The 19290-nt window shown below is 41.0% G+C and overlaps 1 protein-coding gene across 1 annotated transcript in view; it reads right to left on the bottom strand.

Moving 5' to 3' along the window:
• Positions 1-19290, bottom strand: part of USP13 (ubiquitin specific peptidase 13) — a 116265-nt gene that overhangs the window by 81371 nt on the left and 15604 nt on the right. The window contains exons 2-3 of the mRNA XM_037525150.2: positions 8242-8367; positions 1388-1448 (exon numbers count right to left, since the gene is read on the bottom strand). Of these exons, the coding sequence (XP_037381047.1) occupies positions 1388-1448; positions 8242-8367 (187 nt within the window). The remainder of the gene's footprint in view (positions 1-1387; positions 1449-8241; positions 8368-19290) is intronic.

The raw sequence follows: 19290 nt of genomic DNA, 5'->3' as shown, positions 1-19290 counted from the left end.
CACACAAATGCACACGGATGTATGTGTATAAGGATTTATTACAAAATTGGTACCAAAATGCCAATTTTGATATTCCTTTCAAACAATAATCCCAGGAAATTAGCAATATAAATGTGCTTGATCAAACATTATCAAAATACTTTTTCTTCTGAGGAAACTATAGCAGAAGCTTAATAAGGAATGTGATAATGATTACATGGCATAGAAACAAGTACTCATCTGCATAAGCAAAACTGGCTCTTCTCAATGAGGGAGGCAGAAAAATGACTGTTAAACAAAAACCAAGGATTACTGTTGGAGGCAAAATTCACTTATGGATAAAATTAGGAACAAAACTCTGGTGCAGGGGTTAAAGACACAGAGCTATCAAGCTATCACCAACCACTGCAACAGGAGGTCTATCCCCGGCCAGGGAACTAACCCGCATGGCGCAGCAGACCTCTCCTGTCTCACCCACTGCTCCCCTCAGCAGTGTATTTCAGCAGATCTGCCTGTTCTGTCCCCCACTCCGTCTCTGGTGAATCCTCTCACCCCACACCTCTGGCCTACACCCCAGTTCTTGTATTAAATAAATAAATAAATCTTTTTAAAAATTAGGGACAAAACTCTGAGGAGAAACAAGATACTAGGCCTAGTTTTAAAGTAGCACTCCCAAAATATTTGTTAGTTACACTAAAAATACATTGGAGAAACCCAGCAGACACCAATTTAAAAGGCTCAAGGTTAACTTCATCAGTATGAGGACAGATCAGCATCATGTGGCCCCTGGTATCCAGCACTGAGGAGAACATATCACCTCTGTGCTGTCCTTGCCAAAAATGCAGAGCTTCAAACTTACCCTGAGGAAACATCAAACAAACCCAAAGGAGGTACATGCTACAAAATAACTGGCCAGTACTCTTCAAAAGTGTCATAGTTGTTAAAGATAAAGTCTGAGGAACTGCTACAGGTTGGAAAGGATTAAGGAAACATGACAACTAAATGCAACACAGGATCCTGGATTGAATCCTGTAATTAAAAGAAAAGATATTGGGAGGTGGGGGCAGGTAAAATTGAAAAAAAGATAACAGCAGGGTTAATATTAAAAAAGAAAAACTGTTTTTTAAAGGCAATGAAAAAAAAAAACTAGAAGCAGAACCACAAATACTCTCATCATTATAAGTATAATCCCTTCAAAACACTAACCCAACAGAGTGCTAAAAGCATCCTTCACCACTAGGTAAACAAAAGTAGAGGCAGATCCTCTTGATTTAAATCTGTACCCCTCATCTTTAAACTGTAGAGCAATAAGCAACCCACTACTCCAAATGACATGCACAGGCACATGCACATGCACACACACACACTCAGAAAATCTGGACATGCTATTGAGAACTGTTTACATTACCTAAAAAAATCTTGGAATTCCTCCTTTTTGGTAAAGCTCCACCAGATGCCCCTTTTACCTTCTGAAAAGAAAACAAGATAGTTAAAATGCAGCCTATGTAATAGACAATCAGTTGAAGGTGGGGGGAGGAGGTGCTTGGGAGGTGAAAATACACCTCAAAGGTTTCCAGATTTTATAAAGGGCCAAGAGCAAGTATTCTACCTGGACTAGAGATTCCAGGATAAACAGGAACTTGACTAGGTTAATGGAGGTAGGTGAAGGAAAATGCTATTGTTCAACTTGATTATTTTTACCAAGTTATAAAGAAATTAGTCCTGAAAAGGGAAGTAGAACCAGGGACTAAGGTGAAGTAGCCATTTCAACTTCAAATCAGGGAATTTCCTGGTGGCCTAGGTGTTAAGTCTCAGTGCTCTCAATCCCAGCCTGAGCTCAATCCCAGCCAGGGAGCTAACCCACATGGCACAGCAGACCTCTCTGACTTGCCTGCTGCTCTGCTTAGCCGTGTATTTCAATAGATCTGCCTCACTCTGTCTTTGATGAATCCTCTCACCACCCATACCTCTGGCCTATACCCCTGTTCTTCTACACAAAAATTTAAAAAAAAAAAATCAGCACAACCTCCCAAGAGCCCGGAGTCCATGTCCAACAATTGAGCTACTCTGCAAGATGATAGAGGTTCCAGGAGGGAGGCTTTTGGGCTCTGGGCATACTCAAGAATTATTGTTGTAAGATTTAATAAACACTGATACACAGTCACTGATACACATTGATACACAGTCACCAGACATATTAAACCTCAGTGGAACCTCCCTAAGCATTTTTGGAACACCAATTGATGGCTACTTTACCATTGTAAGCTCCCTGTATTTTCTATCTATGATTCAAGTCCCCATCAGCAACGAAATACACTTCCTTCAAATGGCAATGCAACAAAAGCACTCATCACTCTTCTGACACAATAGTTTAGAAAATAAAATTTTACTCTCAAATAGGATTATACAAATTTTTGTTTTCACATCCCCAAAACCATATTTCCACACAGAACGTTTTTTCAGTTATTAATAAAATGTAGATTTCCAACATACTCTACCATCTTTCCCATCCACCTATTATGGTGGCATCAAGGCCATGCTGCCTCTTTAGTCTGTCTTCCTTCCTATCAGTCCTAAGTCTCCTCTCCCACATTTCATTATTTGGCATTGAAGGCTGACTCATCTATGATTTGCACATTAAGTTTTTATAGCTTGACTATAAATGTTTATAGTTCACATTTTAAGAATGTGAAAATTATTGAGCACTTTAGCTCAAAAACCTATCTTTCCAAATCTAATGCCTAATTCACATTAGAATCCCTCTCCTTCAAGGTCTGAGCCTCTCCTCTCCTTTCCACTCATCTGTCTCAAAAAGAGATGAAATAAAACCTATATCAAAAACACATTTAGCATTCCATACATAAGAATCCTGAAAGTCACCTGAAATCTACTGAAAGAGAAGTTTATGGTATCCTTTTCACTGTTCCAACCTCACTGTCCCCCTCCATTTGATGGTGGAAGGAGAAAGGAGAAGCTCTGCATGAATGCTATAGAACAGGAGGCTCTCTCTGATGTCAGGATTCACACCTTAGCCTTGGATTTGATTCACTCCCTTTCAGAAAAAAAAAAAAAAAAAAAAAAAAAACAAGCTAGGTTTTCCTTCCAAAGATCTTAACCATTGTTTGCACTTCTGTCATTCACTACTAGAAATCAACATTGTTTGAGAAACTGTAATTCCACAGTCAACAAAGAAAACTGACCTATGTTTAGAATCTGTACTGATGCTCAGGTTTCAAAGTGAATGTAGACACACTCCGTCTCCTGGGAAGCCCACAGTGTAATAGAGGAATATATACATACACACATGGCATAACAGATTCTGGTGAGGTCAAGGGAGACATGAAAAAAGGTGATCATATCATAAGGTGAAAACAATAGTTCTTCTGGAGGGTGTGGACAGGGTTAGCAGGTAAAAAGGGTAGCAGGTTTGACATATAGCAGCTGCTCAGCAAATATTTGTTGGATTGACAAATGGATGATGTATAGACAGATGATGGATGGATGGACGGATGGATGGATGGATGGATGGATGGATGGATGGATGTTGGATGGATATTGTGACCACGAGCACTACAACAGGTAAAGAAGAGTGAGGGTAGAAGCAGGGCATCCCAGGCAGAGAACAAGTTACAAATTTGGAGAACTTAAGAAGAGAAAACAGATCAAATTGAGGATAAATGAGTGAGAATTAAAATGAAAGAGGGCATAGCCAGAGAGTAAAATATTTAACTTAAAGTTTCAGAGGCAGAGCTAACAATGCCAGCATTCTACAATTCTGCCACTAACTTTGTTACCCTAAGCAAGTTATTTCAAGTCTCTAAATTGCACTTTCATTTTTCTCCCAGTTTCCTAAAATTTCATCACTTTACACTAAGACTTATGGAATGAAGCAGACTTCAAAAGAGTACTTTGTACCAGAAGTAGTAAATGTAAATCATATAGTATTAGGTCAACGTTAGATTATTTTCAAGCTAATCATAGGTTTTATGGCTTATCTGGCCACCTGGGTATTTTTTATGGCTTATCTGGCCACCTCTTCCTCCTACTCCTCAATGTTCAATTTTGAGATCCTTCCTTTGTCTGAAACTTAACAGAGAACATATAGGTAGCCCAGGGTGAAAGAGTAGATGAAATTCAAATCAATATCAACTATTTAGAAGATCCAAGATAGTCACAAACTGTTAGAACTAAAGTGAAACTTGAGTCATGTAGCTAAACACATAATCATCATTTGAATAGCCCCAAATACCATCAATAACCAATTAAAATACATAAAAAATTAAAAACAATAATTACAAAAATTATTGGGTACATGAAAATAATCTAACAAAGCATAAGCTCCTATATTGAAAACTACAAAATATTATTAAAGAATGTAAAAGTGACCTGAATAAATACAGAGGTATACTATGTTGAATAGACATTCAATAAGGCAATATAAAGCACTTACTCTGGGCAATAAATGGTTAAGTGTTGAGGACACAGAAGTAAACAAAACAGACAAAAATGCCTGCCTTCTTGAAGGTTATACCATGATGTGGGCTGTAGATGAATCTATAAATTCAATGTGATCATTATCAAAATCTTAACAGGATTTTTTAACTAGATGAACTTATTCCAAAATTCTTACAGAAAAATGAAGGTCACCTAGAAAATTCTGGTAAAAAATCAACATGGAAAAAAGTGCACTACTAGATAGCAAGGTTTGCCACATCAGTGCAGAGTCACATAAATAAGGTCAACAAAACAAAACTGGTAGACTCAATTGTGAATGGCAAGTTAAAATATAAGAAAGATGGGGACCTCCCTGGTGGCCTTGTTAGTGGGAAAAGGATGTCCTAAAGCTAATTCCATACAGGCTTTGTGGACTCCACCCCCACCCCAGGTCAAAGCCAAAGACACTGGGAACTCCAAATCCCATCACCACCAAAGGGAAGGTGGCTGGGACCTGAGGGTGGGGTTAAGCAGCCAGGTTGGTATAAAAGCCAGACACGTGGGCTTTGGAGGGGTCCCCCATTTTGACTCTCAGCCAGCTCGCAGCTACCGGCCAGCTTTGAGAGTGTCTTTGGGTTTCCAGGTCGGCAGATCGGGTAGGACGCATTAAAGACTTTATTTCCCTATTTTCTCCCTGAGTTGTACATTTTCCTTATTTCCTTTTCCCTTGTAAATAAACCTTTTATTAACCTTTTGTGTGTGCCTGTAGTGGAGTATTAATAAGTCCCTTTTAAGCGCACGGGTGAGGACCCAGAGCCAGGCAACCCGTTCAATATCGGGGCTGCCCTATAACAGCTGGAGCCCAACGTGTCTCTGCGCTATCACCACTATAGCCTGAGTTCCATCGCCAGCCAGGGAGCTAACCCACAAATGGTGCAGCAGACCTCTCCAGTCTCACCCGCTTCTCCCCTCAGCAGTGCTTTCGATCTGTCTGCCTGTTCTGCTCCCCACTCTGTCTCTGGTGAATCCTCTCACCCCACCTCCCAAACTCTGGGCTACACCTCCATTCTTCTATGCAAAAATAAATTTAAAAAAATAATAGTAAAATGTAAGAAAGATGACACTTTAAATCATCAGGAAAGGCTGCACTTCTCTAGGACAGGACAACTGGCAATCAATATGGGAAAAAAGCATCAGATCCCCACACTTTATACAAATACAAAAAAATAAATTACAGATAAATTAAAGGCCTAAAATGTTCAATGCACAAACTTTTCTAAAAAATAAAAAAGCATTACAAGAAATGTCTTTAAGACTCTGAGTTGGGTAACATTTTCTCAGTAAGCTACGAAAAAAACCACAACCTAAAAGAGAAAGCTTAATAAATCTAACTACATCAAAAATCAAAATCTCTCTTCCACAAAATATTGATAATTCCATAAATGAGCTTAAAAGAAAACTTGACAAATTCTTGGTATCCAGAAGTTAAAGAGAACTAATCAAACTTTTAAGAAAAAAGATAAATCCACAGAGGGACATGTCAAAAATATAAAAAGGCCAAGCAGAGAAAACAAGAATGGCCAAGGCATTCAACCCTCACAGAAAGGGCTACCAAATAGGATGATGCAACTTCATTAGACTGGTAAAAATTAAAGGAATGGGCTCCCCCCACTCCCACCCCGGGGCACAGCAGGTTGAGCGCAGCACTGTGCAGCTGTCCTCAGCCTCTGCAGCGTGGCTTCGATTCGCAGCTGGCCAGGGAGAATTCCACATGGCATGGCAGGCCTCTCCTACTGTTAGGGGGAAAAGGATGTCCCAAAGCAAATTCCATATAGGCTTTGTGGACTCCACCCCCACCCCAGGTCAAAGCCAAAGACACTGGGAACTCCAAATCCCATCACCACCAAAGGGAAGGTGGCTGGGACCTGAGGGTGGGGTTAAGCAGCCAGGTGGATACAAAAGGCAGACACGTGGGCTTTGGGGATCCCCCATTTTGGCTCTCCGCCAGCTCGTCCGGCCAGCTCGGAGAGTGACTTTGGGTTTCCAGGTCATCGGATCGGGTAGGACGCATTAAAGACTTTATTTCCCTATTTTCTCCGTGAGTTGTACATTTTCCTTATTTCCTTTTCTCTTGTAAATAAACCTTTTATTAACCTTTTGTGTGTGTGTAGTAGAGTATTCGTAAGTCCCTTTAAAGCGCACGGGTGAGGACCCACAGCCAGGAACCCGTTTTAATATCGGGGTTGCTCTATAACACTACCTCACCCGCTGCTCCCCTCAGCTGTGCTTTCAGTCCATCTGCCTGTTCTGCTCCCCGCTCTGTCTCTGGTGACTCACCCTCCTGCAACTCTGGCCTGCACCCTGGTTCTTGGGCCTCCCGGTGGCGCAGCGGTTGAGCGCTGGGTTGCGAAGCTGCCCGCGGCCTCTGCAGCACCGGTTCGATCCCCGGCTGCTCCCCGGCCACCGGAGGAGGATCCCACATGGTGCGCAGACCTCTCCTGCCACCCGCTGCTCCCCTCAGCAGTGTACTTCAGCCCTTCTGCCTGCTCTGCTCCCCGCTCTGGCTCTGGTGAATTCTCTCACCCTCCCGCGCTTCTGACTATACCCAGTGCATGTATAAACAAAACAAACAAATATAATAAATAAATAAATAAAAACATGCCTCTAATTAAAAAAAAAAAAAAAAAAAAAAGAATTAAAAAAAAATAAAATAAAATAAAAAAATTAAAGGAATGACCAAGGTTTGGCAAGAGTATGGAGAAACAGATATTCACAGCACCACAAACAGGAGTAGAAATTGGTGCAACTGGCTCTGGGGAGGGATTTGGCGATGAAAATAAGCATACAATGAGCCAGCATTAGCACCTCTAGATATTTCCTAAAGAAATCTTGCACATATACCCCCAGGGGAAATGTACAAGGAAAAAAAGTTAACTGTTACATTGTTTGTAGAAAAGAGAAAAAAAAAAAAGAAAAAGAAAGAAACAATCTAAATATTCATCAGCAGGAGAACAACAATAAATGACAAAATACTCATAAGATGGAATACCAAACAACTATTAAAATGAATTAAGTACCTCTGTTAGGGGGAAAAGGATGTCTTTTATATGGGGTCTGCTCCACAACACCTCCAATGGCAACATAGATTTCAAAAGTACTATTGAAGGTATATTTTACAAGGATTACAGGTAAAGAATGATATTGTTTATCGACATCTTTAAAACACAGAAAAGCATACTATATCTTGTTCATGAATGTCCATATGTAAATAAAATATAATGATATGCATAAGAATGAGAAACAATTCACAGCAGAGGCTACTTCTGGGGAGGGAGGGTACAAAAGAACTTTCGAGAAAGCTCTTTCCTCTTGCTAAAAACACAAAATCTGAAGCAAAAAAATCCCAATATTTTTTATTTCTGATTTTCTGGGGAGGGAGGGTACAAAAGAACTTTCGAGAAAGCTCTTTCCTCTCACTAAAAACACAAAATCTGAAGCAAAAAAATCCCAATATTTTTTATTTCTGATTTTTCACTCTATAAATGCTTTTGGCATTATTTTGTGTACTTTGCTGTATTTTTTAACTTAATTTCCTTCAACCAGTCAACCCATGTCTTCGTAACTCTAATCAGAGTTTTAGAGAAATATAAAACTGGCTAAGATAAGGTTTGAGGAAGTGTATGGATTTCTGCAACAGTGCTGTTTTTGTTTCTCATCATCACAGAGAAGCAGAAGTTCTGTGGACATAGTAAAATCTCCACGTGATAAACCACATTACGACATTACCGGGAAGATGTCAAGGTCAGTCTCTATATCTATTTATCTCACCTCTCGCACATGTCTTTTCAGGTGCATGTATACACTCTGTCCAGTTTTTCGAAAATGTCTTTCAACATGTTCCCTTCCAAAGGCCAAAAATGTATTCATGCATACATAGAGTCCACCTTCAGAATTCTAGAAGAAAGAGACAGATTACAACATTAGCCAAGGGACCTAACCAAGTAAACTAGATACAGAAAAAGGGGGAGAGAAGGAAGGCAAATGATAAAGACAAAGCCTGGCAAAGGGCCTCCCAGTTGCCCGGGACTCCAAGGGCTCCACAGCCACTGCAGGAGTCTCTCAGTTATTGAGCTCCTCAGAGGCCCAGTGAAATAAACGTGATCATCTGACCCTCCAAACTGGGGTAAGGAAAGAGAGGGAGGGAAGGAGATTGGCCGGTGACCCTCCACCATCACTGCAGTGTTTTGCCTTTGCTCTTCCTCGTTCATCAGAACAAGTCCCCAGGAAAATAGTTTCACATTCTTTTAGCAGGACAGGGTTCTTCAAAAATATTGTTCTTCAAAAATACTGTTCCTTTCCTTTGGTGACACATGATATTTGATGGTACCCATTAATGAAATACAGTATTAAATAAATAAATAATAACATAATCAGTAAATGATAAAAGACAGCATCCTAGAACAATCACAGCTCCACATTATTGTGGGTCTGACATGTGCCAGGGGCTTGAAGGACATTACTTCTAATTCTAGCAACACTGCGGGCTGCTTGCTATTATTTCCATTGCACGATCTTTAAAAAATAAAGGAAAAGTCACTTGCCCAAGTTCACACAGCTGGAAATGTCCGGTACATCTAAATGTATTCTTCTTAGTATTCTTCTCTACAACATTTTAAATATTATTTAATTATACACTGCGATGATGAGCAGTCAAGGATAGTACCCATATTTTGGTTTTCTACCCCAATTTCATCTCTCCTTTTCTCTCGATTGTTTAACCTACTTCTCTATAAACTTAGTTTATAAAATTAGTCATCACTTCCTCAGAAGAAATGCATTTTTGTTAGGCTCCTGTTAGTCTCCCCACTCCAAATGATAAAAAAGAAAAAAAAGCTTTAAATACCTGTCAAAATTGACAACAAATGCCTTTCAAAATTCCTCACTCTGTATTTCAGTAGAGCACAAAGTACAAATTGAAATAGGTACTGATGATTATTACAAATGCATGAACAATAATTTTTAAAGTTCCAACAACTCGATTGTTTATTAAAAAGAATTTCTAAACCAATATTCCCCAAAATCATAATTAGGTTTGCAGGTCACATGCAAAGGAGCCTTATCGCCATAAGAATGTTAGAAAAGCATGAGCTTAAATATGTGCTCATTAGTGTGACACACACAGTGCAGCAAAGTAAAGGGAAAGGCATAGAGAACAGAAAGAAAAATAAATTGGTCTTGATTTGCTGATGACATTATGGTCTAAAAGGAAAATCCTGAGTAATCTATTAATAAGTGCATTTAGCCGGGTCATCAATTCCAATTTATACACTAGCAACAAACACTTTGCGAATAAAATTTTTCAGATCTGACTGGAAAATAACATTCAAAAAAAAAAATGAAGATTTACAGTATTTAGCTTATATTTCCAGGTACCTTTTTCCCCCTTTATGAGATCATCTGAAAAATTCTTTAACAACATAGCACATTCACTTAAAAAATTACATAAATACTTTCAAAGGCTATTCTTTAATAATGCACTCTTTTGCATAGTTATAACCTCTAAGGAAAATAATATTGCATCCCTATAATAGCATCACATATTATGGTACTATTAAGTATCACACACTGAGATACAAAATAATACCTCCATTCTCTTTCGACACACTGTAATTTTAAAGAATTCAAACCAGAAGGTGTATTGGGGAAAATAAGACATCTGTAACCATAAGTCCTGAACTTCCACTAACTAGATCTGTTAACTACAGCAGGTTGTCTACCAGTCTCTAAGCTTCAGGTTTTTTTCTCTATAAATGTGGCTGTGATAGTAATTCCCACCTCACGGGGTTTCGTGAAGTTCAGTGAAACAATCTATGCTGTAAAGCATTACCTAAATGTTGGTAATTATCTTTTATAAGCCAAAAGCTCTGTGTGCTACATGTATCTCCTATTATCTCAATTATTTTATTTTATAATTGGAGGGAAAGCAGAAGGAAGAATACAGTGAGTCAGACAGCCACACAGGTTGATGATAATCTGTTAAAAATATATATATTAGCCAACTAGTAAGGACCAAGAAATTAGCACCAGAAGGAAAATATTCAAGTACAGCATTTTTCTGGAGAAAAATGTAAAACAGCTATAAAGTGAAAGCATTTATCGGGCCTCCCCGGTGGCGCAGCGGTTGAGCGCTGGGTTGCGAAGCTGCCCGCGGCCTCTGCGGCGCCGGTTCGATCCCCGGCTGCTCCCCGGCCTCCGGAGGAGGGTCCCACATGGTGCGCAGACCTCTCCTGCCGCCTGCTGCTCCCCTCAGCAGTGTACCTTGGTCCTTCTGCCTGCTCTGCTCCCCGCTCTGGCTCTGGTGAATTCTCTCACCCTCCCGCGCTTCTGACTGTACCCAGTGCATGTATAAACAAAAAAAACAAACAAATAAATAAATAAATAAAACATGCCTCTATTAAAAAAAAATAAATAAAGAATAAAATAAAATTTAAAAAAAAAAAGTGAAAGCATTTATGAAGTATCTCTAAGATAAAATTCCATTGTCAAGAGTTTTCGACTCTTTTGAAGAAAATGTCATAAACCAAACATTCATACTCACTTTCTGGAGTCACTGGGTAGTGTCATAAAAATCTATAATCCAAAGGAAAAAGTTTTGGTACCAACAGACAAATGTCCCCACAGAGGGAAGGATTCTATTACAAACATCAAGGGCATCTTCCATTTGACACTGGGCTGGTCTCTGAAGCAGCGTAAGACCCTTCCCTGGGGGCACTACCCAAGGGGATAGCAAGTAGTTCTAACAATTCTGAACACACTCAGAAGACCCTTTTTAAACTCCCCCATGCAAAATAAAGACCCCAGTCTAATGGTTAATGCTTCCTTCCCTCTGACTTTATTAATGTCTAAATATTGGTCCTATAATAAACTTTCTTTCACATGTAAAGTTCACTCTCTGTGGCAGGTGCTCTAAACAGCTTCTTTCATTAATGACAAATTTATACTAATAAATACCTCCTGGGGCCTCCCTGGTGGCACAAGGGGTTGGGACACAACCTATGAAGCTATCCGCAGCCACTGGAACACGAGTTCGATGTCCAGCCAGGGAGCCAACACACATGGCACAGCAGACCTCTCCTGATTCACCCACTGCTCCCCTCAGCAGTATATTTCAGTAGATCTGCCTGTTCTGCTCCCCACTCTGTTTCTCATGAATCCTCTCACCCTTTGCACCTCTGGCTATACCCCAGTTCTTGTATGCATAAATAAATAAATCTTAAAAAAAAAAAAACTTCTCAACTCCTTTGTGAGCAAAGCACAGAGAATGGTTCTTTGTGATCAGAGTACAGAGATGGTTTATAGGCTGGGGTTAGTGCTAAGGTAATTTACTCTTAGGAGTTTTCTAACCTTGATCTTCATTTCTCATTAAACCTGCCACACCCTCACTAAGATGATTACCCAAAGCATTTGCCTTCATAGGACCAAAAGTGCAGTCAAGCAATCAAACAAATTAGAGACCTGTACCAATGGATGGTGAAATGCAACTGGAGGAATATGAGGACAGAAGGCGAAATAACACTTTTTCAAGTAGTGGTGATAGGGGTGCTTTACTAAATTATCGTTAGACTACAAATGAAATTCATGACTTGGGTTAAATTTTTAAAAAGAAGTGGTAGTAGAAAGGAGAGTCCAAAAATATATTCATTCTATGATAATTGTGTAATATATGTCAAGCCACAAGAAACACAAAAGTGGGGGGAAATAAAATTACAGACAGAGTTAGACATTAGTATAGAAGAAAAATAAGCTAGATCTTCATCTTATAACTAGCAGTACAATAAGGTCCAGATTGATCCAAGAAAAGTATTAATAAAACTAGAAAAAAGCTGAATAATAAATTTATCCCATTTGTAAACAAGGAGATAATTTCAAGCCAAGAAAATAAAGGATATTGTCAGAGATGGTATAGTTGAGTATAAAAATGTAAATACAGATGAAGAAGGTTTGCACCACAAAAAGTAATGAAACAAATAGAAATCCAGCAATAACATATGGGAAAAGATTAAAGTATATGAATAAAAGTTTACATGCCAACCATGTGAAAAAAACTGATAAAATGATAAGATATAAACATTCAGGTTCAAGTTAGAAGGAGATTTTTTTTAAATAAATTTTATTTTTATATTCCCCATACAATTGCAACCCCCTTATTTTGACCCCAATCCCTCCCCTCCCCGCCCCCCATTCCCCATAGAGTGTCTCTGGTTCATAGTTGCTTGTTGATTTTGATTTTCACTTTCTTATAGTTATTCATTTTCCTGGTCCCTTATTTAAGTTTTCTAGATTCCTGCTATGAGTGAGACCATCCGGTATTTTTCTTTTTCTTTCTGGCTTATTTTGCTGAGCGTGATCCCTTCCAGCTCCATTCATGTTGCTGCAAATTGCATGTGTTTATCTTTTTTGAATGCTGAGTAATAGTCCATGGTGTATATGTACCACATCTTCTTGATCCAGTCATCTATTTTTGGGCATTTGGGCTGTTTCCAAAGCTTAGCTATTGTGAACAGTGCTGCTATAAACATAGGGGTGCAGGTGCCCTTTGGAATTGACGTTTCTGTATCCTTTGGGTAAATACCTAGGAGTGGAATTGCTGGATCGTATGGAAGCTCTATGTTTAGTAGGTCCAGAAATCTCCACACAGCTCTCCACAGTGGTTGGACCAGTTTGCACTCCCACCAACAGTGCAGGAGAGTTCCTTTTTCTAGAAGGAGATTTTTTTTTTTTTTAAGAGCATTTGATTTTAACTGAGAAAATATTAAAACCAAATCATCACATCTTCACTACCTCCTAAAGTAAGTACATTAAAGAAATTTCAAAGCTTAAGTAAATGCCTACTAAACTAGCAAAAAAGTATTAAAATTACACTGCATGAAGCCACAGAGAAAGTCTGCAGTTCTGTCTTTCTAAAGAGCAACTGTGACCTCTGACACTGTATTTCCCCTTTGGATATGGACTTCAGGCACCAAAAGATAAGGAGAAAAGAACCCTCTAATTTGCACAAAAATATTCACAGGTGCACTATTTATGATAGGAAAAGGTAGCAATGGCCCTAGATAGCAGCGCTAAAAATCTATGGTACATAAACACAAAAAGACACTATAACACATAAAATGACAAATTTATGAATTGTGTATAAAGTGTATAGAAAAACAATAAACACTGACAGAGACCTGAAGCGAAACTGGAATGTGATCATTTTATATTTATTTAAGTCCTTGACTTTGAGGCCCACAACTTCACCTCCTATTACATTCTTGCTTGGTTTAGAGCACTGCTGCTCACTTTGTTGTGAAGGACCAAGCTGCTTGGTTTGGGTTTTATGTCTATCCATTAAGAAAAGACATGTGGGGCCTCCCTGGTGGTGCAGCGGTGGAGCGCTGGGTTGCGAAGCTGCCCGTAGCCTCTGCAGCACCGGTTTGATCCCTGGCTGCTCCCCGGCCACAGGAGGAGGGTCCCACATGGCGCGCAGACCTCTCCTGCCGCCCGCTGCTCCCCTCAGCAGTGTACTTTGGTCCTTCTGCCTGCTCTGCTCCCCGCTCTGGCTCTGGTGAATTCTCTCACCCTCCCGCATTCCTGACTGTACCCAGTGCTTGTATAAATAAATAAATAAATCTTTAAAAAAAGAAAAAGGAAAGAAAAAAAAAAAAGAAAAGACATGTGATCCTACTTGCACAGGACTAGCTCCCAACTCCAGCCAGATGTGAGTTTACTCACATGTGTAAGTCTTACAAAACCCCACTGAGTCTAGATCCTACTCAAACAAATGAATCTAGTGCTCATGCTTGAAGAGGTGGCAGCAATGTCAAGTTGCTTAGGAATTTCTAAACACTTACTCTCAATGTTTGTGCTGATCTCTAGGCACCAGGCAGCTAACAACACTTTGAGTGGCACTGGTCTGAGCAAAGTGAACTGCCCAATTCTAAGAGGGTCTCACTGTCAGAAAAGCATCGCTTAAGTCCCCTTGGGGACAATGGGTCAGAACTCAAGCCTCCCGAGCAGTTCACATCAAAAAAGCTACACCTATCAACATCTGCACCCCTGTCCAGGTATCCACCCTACCAGCTTCTGTCCATGACCAATTCCCACAATTGTCTTCCCACCCCAGTGCTAATGGTCTTTAACCCCAAATCTGCTCTCGTTCCACAATTGTCAGCATCTTGCTCATTGAAATCTGTAGCTGTGAGAAAGTCAGTCTCCCTTCATTTGGGGTCACTCCAGGCAGAAGCAAATCATGCTATTGCTCCTTGAGCACAAGAAAATCGTGTCACCTTCATCACTAGATTACAAAAACAGTAAGTACCTGGGACAGAGCAAATGCATGAGTTGCTTCTGTATGTATTAAACAAACATTTATGGAATAAATAACAAGGTTTGCATCAGTCAATCACACAGTTTATCACTCTCTCAAACTGGTCTTCAATGCCCTTCTGATCTAGATTAAAGACTTCACAGCACAAACTCCCTTTAAAGTCTTTGCTATAACTAAGCAATGGGGATCATCAAAACCAAGATGGTAATCGTGCACAGGAAAACAGCTGTGCCACCAGGCAGTACGCTAGTTTTTCAGGCGTGTTTGCTAATGTCATACTCTTACACTGGGACATTTGAACTCCACTGCACAGCTTTCCCACCAAGGCAGTCTTGCCTTGGTTCTCCAGAACAGGGGCTGCCTCCCCACATTTGCATGGCCCTGAGGACCCTCTTTGGCTCCTACTTTCTGAGGCCACCCTGGCTAGAATGACCTACAGTGCATGTGCCTCTGTGCATGTTCTTTGCTAAATAATATTCCAGTGATCATTTTCATGATGCACTAACCAGAAGCTTGATGAAGATGCAAGATTTGACTTTGAATCCTGAAATAAAGTCAAAAAAACACCACTCAGATTTCTCTAAGTTTCATTAATGATTCACTTTTACAACTTCTCACACTCCACAATAAAATCATAAGACAGAGGAGCACATTGGAGGTCCATACAGTGTTTAAAGCCCACTCCTCAGTGTATTTCAATCTAGCTATGATATATATAATAAACATTTATTACTTTATATCACATTATCCTACATACTCTTCAGAAGTATGTAGACATCAAAGACAAAGTTGCTTTATTTTAAAGGAATATTAAAACAATGGCAGCTGTGAAGATGAAGGTTACATGTTTCAGAGTAGCCACTACACAGCCTTTTTAAATAAAAATACACCACACTGTCAATCAGAAGGTGTTCAGAGAACTTTGTTTACCATTGTGTGTTCTTGGAGACCAGCCTCCGCTGGAAGACAGGAAGGGAGAGTGAGTGTGTATGAGCTCAGGAAACAGACTCGCTGCGTAATACTTGTTTTTATAACTACAGAACAGTGTGGAAAACAAGCAGTCATTGCCGCAAAGAGAAACATGATGTAGGTAGATGGAGCACAGCACATCCACATCCAGGACAAATTACATACTAACACCCAGGAAGACTGTGACTCACACACTCGTGCAAAAGGGAGACACAAGCGACAAAAACAGGGTATTTTCTAGAACACTGTTGCAAAAAAAGAAAGAAAAAAAAATGCAGCTGAATTAGCTGTCATAGCAAAAGGAAATAAACTAGATGCCCCAAACCAGGTTTACTTAGTAACTTATGGTATATCCATGAAAGGTAATACTTTTCAGCCATTTAAAACTGACTTGCAATGAGTATATATTGATAGGAAAAGCTGCACAGAGTATTTTTGAGACCAAATGACAAAACCACTGTTACGTTATAATATTCACGACACATACGCGCTGGAGGAACATGATGCCACCTCTGGCATGGGAAGTTCATGTGAGATTTTCATCTCCACATTGTCTTCTGACAGTTTCTCATTTTTCTTCAGGAATATGGATACATTTTCAATGATTTTTCTTACCTGAACAAAACTAGCACCCAAATATATGCATAGGGACTGAGGAAGGCAGTTCTTCAACCAACCTAACTTCACAGCTTGAAAGAGACTATTTATTTTCTCTATTCAAAGTAAAAGTGTGGTCTGAAATAACTGAGAGATTATCTCAATACGTGTCCTTAAGGAAATTCAGGAACACACAATTAAAAAAAAACCGAGGTGATGAGGAGAATAACCTCAAGAAAGCAGATGAGAATGTGATTATAACTGAGAAAAATGAAATAAATCCAAGGCGCTGTATCCCAGTTGGATGTGATCCAAGTTTGCAGCGGAGCTGGTCTGTGTGTGTGGTGTCTGGAAAAGAAGCTGTGACAGAGATCGAGGCCAGGATGCCCGCGCCCTGATGGGGCAAGCAGGTGTGTTCAGTCCCTGGATGCTCAGCAGCAAGGGGGGAAGCAAAGCCAGTGCCCTGGAGACATTACATCCTAGTAAGGAAAGACAAAAAGTAAACAAGAGAGATAAAAATATTCAGCGGGATGATAAAGCAGCTTGAGGATGGAGAGACAGAAAGGTTGGGGGCTTTATACAGTGGGGTGGGGTTCCCCTGGAAGGTGAGATCTCAAGGATACCCACTCAAGCCACATGGGAAAAGCACCTTAGCTATACTAAAATGTATGTGCAAAACCACAACTCCAGAGAAGATTTGGCTACTTCCTCAAAGAGCTGAAAGACAGTTCTGGAATGAGAACCAGGACAATACGGGGTACACTAGGAGGGTAAAGGGCTGCAGGGTCAGCAGAGCAGGCCCAATCGTCATGAAAAATAGCTGGAGTTCTCTCTAACTGGGATGGGCTTTTAAGAGAGAAATGCCATAAATGCCATAACCTGATCTACCTTTTTAAAAGAAGATTCTGGCTACAGGGGGCAGAAACAGGGGAGAAGGGTCAAGAGTAGACACAGTTCAAGTCATACTGCTACTAAGTAAGCTTGAACTCAGGCCAGCCTGGCCCCCCACAAGCTGCCTGGTAGAACTGAGAAGCAGATGTCATTTTGTTGGCAGGAGCTAGGTGGGCGGCTGTCGGCAAGCACATACCATCTTGTGGACTTGGGGAAAAAAAGAGCAGTTTATTCTTTTTCTTTCCAGGCTGTTTCATTCCAGGAAAGCAGAAGAGGCAGGCCACAGAGACCCGCGGGCTCAAGTAAGTAGCTTGGGCCAGGTACTCTGCCAACTTCCCTGCAGAGGAGAGGCTTCAGCAGGGCCTGCCAGTGCCAACCCCAAACTCAGAGGACAGCTGGTGCCCTAGGAGGTGGCCACTCCTTGTGGCCTAGGAGGTGGCTGACAGCTCCCTGGCAAAAAACAGTGGCAAGACCCAAGGTGTCTCACTCTGCTGAAATGCTGGTGAGGTAGTTGTGGGGTGTGGTGGTGTCCACAGTCTAACCTCCCTCATCAGCTTCTGTCCAGTCACTATCTGGATGGGTTAGGGGTCCTGCTGCACTGGCAGAGTCTGGAGAAATGCATCCACCACCTGAGGAGCTTTCCTAAGCCCGGGATGGCCACCCAAGAGCAGAACCTGCCCAAATGGCACATTCAAAGGAGCAATTCAGCAGCTATACCCAAGAGATATAACATGTGATCTCCTTTCACCCCTGCTCCCCTGCCCATTTCCCACCTTCAGAGTCTTCGATTCTCCTTCCTCCTAGTCACAAATCCCACTAAGAGACCAACAAGCCTAATCCTAAGAACTGCTAAGGACAGACATCCTTGTCCAAGTCACCCCTTTCAGCCACACCCGGAGAATAAACCAGGTCAAGAAAAAACAGTATTTGGTCTGATTTGGGGAAAGTTTTCCTAATTATAACTCATTTACGAGAGCTGTCAGCCTCTGGGCCCATCACCCCTATTGCTAGCCTGGGGCAGATTTACTCTAGAGCAATTTTATTACATTAAACAGTAACGTCTGCATGTATTCCATCCACAATTACTCTTGTAACATGATTACCTGTTCAAATTTCGAACTCAGAGAAAATGCTGCCCCCAGGCTGCTGGCTGAGTTTCTCTGAAACTCGAACCAATCTGTCAGAGGGCAAGAGACATGTGCCAGTCACTGCTTCCTCCACACCTTGGGGAAAGATCCCAGGAGCAAAGAGGTGGAGCCCTGGGGTCCTTCAACAGGAAGAGCTTCTCATAAATTCAGGGTCACATAACTAGGGGTTGCCCTGACCTCTGAGCTCCATTCCAATCCTTTGCCCAGCTAGGTCCTTAAATACATTCCAGGCCACCAGCCATGAAGTCATCCTTAACTCCTCCAACTCCTTCACCCACTGCACATTCTGCCATGACACCAGGCCAGAGCGTTCATCAGAATCTCCACTGAGTTTCTCACCACCCTGCCACCTATATCCTCAGTACCATCACCCTCCTCATTATAACATCACCCTCCTCATGATAACAAGAGACTCAACTTGAATTCCTATTCAAGGTTTCCCCTCCTCCCAACCTGTTCCTCATTCCACTTCAAGGACAGATGCACCCAATGACGACTTTCCCCACGCTTTTCCCTCACACTCTAACTGGCCACACCATTCAATCTACCTTATCAAGACCAACCTCCTTTAGAAACCACAGAGGCGCGCCTCCCTGGTGGCACAAGGGGTTAAGCACAGCACTGTGAAGCTATCCACAGCCTCTGCAGCTTGAGTTCAATCCCCACTGGCCAGGGAGCTACCCACATGGCACAGCAGACCTCTTTTGTCTTGCCTGCTGCTTCCCTCAGCAGTGTATTTCAGTTAGTCTATCTGTTCTGCTCCCCACTCTGTCTCTGGTGAATCCTCTCACCCCCCACACCTCTGGCCCATACCCCAGTTCTTGTATGCAGAAATAAATAAATCTTTAAAAAAAAAATAGAACCCATCCTTGCTTTCCAGTCTTTCCAATAATCTTCTCTTTCATA

Source organism: Talpa occidentalis, unplaced genomic scaffold, assembly GCF_014898055.3.
Source record: "Talpa occidentalis isolate TD23 unplaced genomic scaffold, MPIMG_talOcc4v2.1 talOcc4.4, whole genome shotgun sequence".
Taxonomy (NCBI): Eukaryota; Metazoa; Chordata; class Mammalia; order Eulipotyphla; family Talpidae; genus Talpa; species Talpa occidentalis.
Note: the sequence above shows the minus strand (reverse complement) of the source record. Positions and strands in the feature narration are given on the sequence as shown.